Genomic DNA, 6,303 nt, shown 5'->3' with positions numbered 1-6,303 from the left:
TAGGATACAGATTCGGGATTAAATTCAATGGTTGATGTAATTGTATAATATGCATGTTGTTCATTTCGATTTGTTCAATCTATAATATGTATATTTGATGCATGTAATATGTTTAACAAAAAATTGCGGTTGATTAATACACTATTTGTTAAGGGTTAAAGAATATGTTTAGGAGCAATGGGGTTTTCACTGAAGTTAACAGTTAACTTATTGGAATTTTTGAAAGGGAACAATAGTTGTTCCAGTACTCCTGTTCGAAATTTTAATTATTGGAATTTTACTGCCGAGGGCCTTCGCAACCCTCACAGATCCCCAGATTTACCACCGTTCTATTTCTAACAATCGACCAAAGAATAAAACATAACATATTTTATTTTACAAGTATATTGCATGTTGTATGTTTTGGTTGATTTGCACACTGTTTGGAAATACATGGTTATAGCCCGACAACCTATTTATTTTATTATTTAAAAAGGTTGTAAATCTCATAAATACGACATGTGTGTCGTGCCTTACTATTTTTATATTGTATTTCTCTTCTCATCTCACTCCCTCATATGTAAATGAGTTTTTACAAATTGTAAATCGCATGAGTTGTTGTGGGCCAGGCAAGAAGAAAAATGGGCCAACTAAAGTAGACAAGAAGCTTGTGAAGCGGCTTACACCTTTAGGTTTCCTTTTGGTTCTCCCATTGGCTTAAGAGGAACCACCTTAGTTTATGGGCTATAACTATTGCATTTATTTACTGCTTTATTTATTCATATATGAGATGCTATGGATGTCTAAAACATGCCAAGTTTTAAGTTAAAATTTGATAACTATAAACAAGATTAATTGATGAGATCAATTAAAGGACTAAATGGACTAAAGCAGACCATAATTGGTGAGATGCAACCTTAGTAAAATTCCCTCAATCCAAATATTAAGTCAACATTGCATTCCAATCATTGCCCTCGTTAAAGCCTCGATCGATACTATATAGGTTCTGCTAAAGCGAAGTACTAGTATCTATCTTGGTTAAACGCGAAGAATAAGCAAGTGATATTCACTGGCTAAAACATTGGTTAGTGACTTAACTAGGTTACTCTAATAGGATTAGAAAACTAGGGGCAAGTGATTTGGATAAATCATAAGATAATTACAACAAGATTTGCTCACCTAATATTTAGGAGTTACATGTGATGTAATTAGCAACTGTTGCTTACCTAAATAAGCATAATCTTGAGAGTAAAGCCAAAACTGACTTAAGAGGAGGTGAAATATAGATCCTTACCCACTAGAAAAACTTTCGAGAAATTCTTTCTGAAATTAAAATATGAGGGTTATTAATTTTGAATAAAATAGTGGGAGCATCATTTAATAAAGTCCTTTTAATGATTAATATAAACTTGGTAAATTTACTCACTCGCATATTTCATTATTGTAGATATATTATGGCTGTAAACACAAATTCACTTTCATTGCGATCGGTCCTTAAGAAGAACAAATTGAAAGGTTTGAATTTCCTTGACTGGTTCCATAACAAGAACGGAAATTATATGTCATTGAACAACGCCTTCCTAATGAACCGCCTCTTACTGCCTCGAGGGCTGATAGAGATGTTTACAAGAAGGATCTCGATGATATGGTAGACGTTGGATGTCTTATGCTTGCCACTATGAAACCTGAGCTTCAAAAGCAATACGAGGACATGGTTGCTTATGATATGATCGAGCACCTGAAAGAACTTTATCAGGGGCAAGCACGAAAAGAGAGGTTCAATGCCTCTAAGGCCCTTTTCCAATTTAAACTAGTAGAAGGAAGCCCAGTAGGACCTCATGTTCTTAAGATGATAGGCTATATTGAAAGCCTATATAAACTTGGATTGCCACTGAGCCAAGAGTTGGCCACTGATGTTATTCTACAATCGTTGCTTGATAGCTATAGCCAATTTTTCCTCAATTTCAATATGAATGAAATTGACAAGTGATAGACGATCGTGCGCGGACCAAGATCGAGTTTCCAAGTCACGAAAAACTCCTATGAAAACGCTAGACGCTTGGATCTAAAACGAAACACCCAAAACAATAAAGAATCAACCAAGAATTGAAACACTTATTAATAGGGATTCTTGGAAGCCAAGAACAAGAAATTGAACTTCAAGAAAAGTCTCCAATCAACCGAATCTGACAAGTACACAGAAAACAGAAAAATTAGACTCAACAGATCACGAAACCCTAAATTGAAGTAGCACTAGGTTTTGTGCGGCAAGAAAAAGAAGAATTATGAATCAAGAACGGTTCTTGATGCCCAAGACTGGTGTCGAACTAATTCTCGAAGATTGAAAGGGCTGGAAACGTAACAAGAGAGATTAAAACAATTTAATCAATGAATCAGCACAAACAGAAAAATTAAAGAGGAATAAACAACAAGAAAATAAAGAAAAGTCCTAAGAAGCCTTGAAATCGAGAAAGATTTCACAAATCCCTTCAAATGGCTCTAATCTTCCCTCCAATGTAGGACAATGGCAAGAAGAAGACTGAAGATGGCTCCCACAATCAAAAAGATTGTTAAAACTACTTCCAAAGAAAACTCAAGAGAAAATTCTTGGAGAAACTCAAAGAGAATTTTCACTCAACAAAAATCTAATTTCAATGTGTAATTCAATGTAATGTGTCAAGGGGTGGCCGGCCAAGCCATATATATAGGTCTTCTAACTACTTTCCTAGTACTACTAGGAAAACTAAAAAAAAACCTAATTGTTGACTTTTAAAGGGAAATTCGGCCTAGGCCTTTAAATGGGCCTCTTGGACTGAATGTTTACATAAAAATTTATTCATAAAGTCTAAAAATTAAAAACTAAGTATTTAAAGAATTAAAACTTAACAAATTGGGCCACTTTGACAATTTGGTCTGATTTTCAACTAAGTCTAGTTCAAACTTCTGGGTTGGGCTTGGAACATCTTATTGGGTCGTATCTTCAAGAACTTGGGCTTGTAATCCGTTCTCTCCCAAAATTGGTTTGTTGATGCTCGTAACTGAGATCCAATGCACCTTAGCTGCAAGATTCAGTTTCTTGGACCAAGATTTTCAAGATTTGAAATCTTGATTTTCTTGATTCTTGAAATTGCTCAAAACAGCCAAATTGGACCAAGATTCAGTTTCTTGATTTTCTTGAAAATAAGAAAGTGAATCTTGATTTTCTTTTTCCTTTGTATACGCATCTAAGGCCTTGATAATGAAGTCTTGAATGGTTCCATTTAGTTTCGTACGCATTTGCTTGGCCTTTGACCTCGTTATTGGGCCTTGTGGTAATTTGAGCCCATCACGCTCTTCAGCTTGAGTTGGGCCTTTGTGACTCGTATCAACAAGACTCTGCCATAGTTACTCAGCATGTTGTGAACTGTTGAAGCTAACATGAAAAAGATTGGACCCAAACCCATTCTGATAGTCCATAATAACAAAGGCAATGGTAAAGCTAAAGCTAAGACAAAGCCAAAGGTCAAAGGCAGGCCCAAATCCTAAAATGGAAAGGTTGCACTGAAGCCCAAAGGAGGGGTGGCTAAGGAAGGAAATTGCTTCCATTGTGGTATGACTGAACATTGGAAAAGGAACTGCCCTGTCTATCTTGAGGAAGTCAAAAGGGCCAAAGCAAGCGGAGCGTTTGCTTTAGGTATTTATGTTATTGATATTAATTTATCAACTACTACTTCTTAGGTATCAGATACTGGTTGTGGTTCTCATATTTGTACTTCTGTACAGGGATTACAAAGGAGTAGGACTCTAGCTAGAAGAGATGTGGACTTACGAGTTGGAAATGAAGCAAGAGTTGCTGCAGTAGCTGTAGGAACATATAATTTGTCTTTGCCTAGTGGACTTGTTTTATGTTTATAGGATTGTTATTTTGTGCCCAGTTTGACTAAGAACATTATTTCAATTTCTTCTTTAGACAAAATTGGTTTTGAGATAACAATTAAGAATAATTGTTATTCCCTTTATCTCAATAATGTTTTCTATGGTTCGACACAATTAGTAAATGGCCTCCATATTTTATATCAAGTTAATCACATTTACGACATAAAGACTAAAAGATCTAAAATAAATGACTCAAATCAAACTTATCTTTGGCATTGTCATTTGGGCCACATAAGTGAGAAACACATATCCAAACTCCATAAAGATGGTTTCTTGGATTCATTTATTTTCGAACAAATTGAAGTATATGAATCTTGCTTATTGGGAAAAATGACTAAAGCTCATTTTACTGGTAAAACTGAGCTAGCTAATGATTTATTGGGCCTAATACGTACTGATGTATGTGGACCAATGAACACACAGGCCAGAGGTGGATTTCAGTACTTCATTACTTTCACTGATGATATCAGTAGATATGGGTATGTTTATCTCATGCGCCATAAGTCTGAAGCCCTTGAAAAGTTTAAAGAATTCAAAAATGAAGTATAAAATCAACTAAGAAAAACTATCAAGACACCTCGATCTGATCGAGGTAAGGATTTTTTAGCCTAGAGTTTGATGACCTTTTGAAGGAATGTGGGATAGTCTCACAACTTACTCCTCCTGGTACTTCTCAATGGAATGGAGTTTCTGAGAGAAGAAATCGAACTCTATTAGACTTGGTTCAATCAATGATGAGTCATGTTGATCTACTGACTTCCTTTTGGGGACATGCACTTGAGACAGTTGCTCTCACATTGAATCGTGTTCCATCTAAATCGGTTCAAAATATGCCTTATGAGATGTGGATTGGAAAACGTCCCAGTATACCTTTTATGAATATTTGGGGTTCTGAAGCTTATGTTAAATGTCAGATGTCTACTAAGCTTGAACCCAAATATGAAAAGTGTATATTTATGGGATATCCGAAAGAAACCAAATGATATTATTTCTTTAATCCTACTGAGAACAAAATGTTTCCTAAAAAGAGAATTTGTCTCTAGAAAAGGAAGTAAGAGAAAGATTGAACTTGAAGAAATTTGAGAATTACAAAATACCACTGAACCAAGATAGAACAACAGCAGGTTCCATAAGAAATTGACGAACAAGTAAATGCTGTAGAAACATAACCACCACGTAGATCTTTAAGAGAACACCATGCACCTAAGAGATATGGATTCCTCGTTACAACACATGGTGACATTCTTCTTATGGATCAAGATGAGCCTATGACTTATCAAGAAGTGGTGTGGAGCCCAGACTCTGAGAAATGGTTAGAGGCCATCAGGTCTGAGATGGATTCCATGTCAGAAAACCAAGTATGGATCTTGGTTGACTCACCTGAATGGGTTAAACCCATAAGGTGCAAGTGGGTTTTCAAAAAGAAAACCGACATGGATGGTAATATGCAAACATACAAAGGTCGATTGGTCGCTAAAGGTTTTCACCAAGTTCATGGTGATGACTATGATGGAATTTTTTCTCTTGTTGCTATGTTTAAATCCATCCAAACCTTACTCGCAATAGCTGCATTTCATGACTATGAAATCTTGCAGATGGACGTCAAAACAACTTTTCTTAATGGGAAACTAGAAGAGGATGTGCACATGACACAACATGAAGGTTTTTTTGATTTGAAAGATGCTAGAAAGATATGCAAGCTACAAAGATTTATTTATGGATTGAAGCTACAACAACCTATTTTTAGTGAAATCAAAACAGTAGTTTCTGGACCACAAATTTGACGAGTAAATTATTATTTAATTATTTATTTAATGTCTATGGGATGTTAGTAAGGTCATATTAAAATTTCATTAAGAAATTTTGATGTTAGCATGATTAATTAACCGAAAAGGACTAAATTGTAAAAAGTACACAAGTAGAGTGCTATTAGTTAAAGGTGTCAAATACCTATTACATTTTAATCTAAGTGACTTGGATGGTAAATAGACCAAATGAGTTGATAATGGATGTTTATGGACATGGTTTTGTTGAAATTATTAAACTTTTAAAGGTTAATTTGGTAATTAAGTAAATTAAATAAAACAAAAGTGTCATCTCCTTCATTTCATCAAAACCTAACCAATTTTAGCCATTGAAGAAGAGGAGGTTTTAGGTAAGCTTTATTCTCTTGAATGGTATGATTTTGAGTCATGTTTTTAATGTTTTCTACGTTTTTAAGGTCATTTTAGCTTAATCTAGCTAGCCCGAGGATCAATTTGCAAAATTGTTTAAGATTGAGGGTTATGCCATGAATATTTTATGTGATTCTTGATGTTTAATGATATATTATGAGTCCTTGTTGATAAATAAACAAGTTTTGTAAAGTGATTTTTGATGAAAATTGTATTTAAGGACTTGTTTGTAAAA

The 6,303-nt window shown here is 34.7% G+C and overlaps 1 protein-coding gene across 1 annotated transcript; it reads left to right on the top strand.

The window, feature by feature from the left end:
* Positions 1–589: 589 nt before the first annotated feature.
* On the top strand, positions 590–1,969 carry LOC105771900 (uncharacterized). Its single transcript, XM_012593279.1, has 2 exons — positions 590–671; positions 1,527–1,969. The coding sequence occupies exons 1-2, from the start codon at positions 590–592 to the stop codon at positions 1,967–1,969; spliced, it is 525 nt and encodes a 174-aa protein (XP_012448733.1).
* Positions 1,970–6,303: the final 4,334 nt, after the last annotated feature.

The sequence above is a fragment of the Gossypium raimondii genome, chromosome 13, assembly GCF_025698545.1.
Source record: "Gossypium raimondii isolate GPD5lz chromosome 13, ASM2569854v1, whole genome shotgun sequence".
Taxonomy (NCBI): domain Eukaryota; kingdom Viridiplantae; phylum Streptophyta; class Magnoliopsida; order Malvales; family Malvaceae; genus Gossypium; species Gossypium raimondii.
Note: the sequence above shows the minus strand (reverse complement) of the source record. Positions and strands in the feature narration are given on the sequence as shown.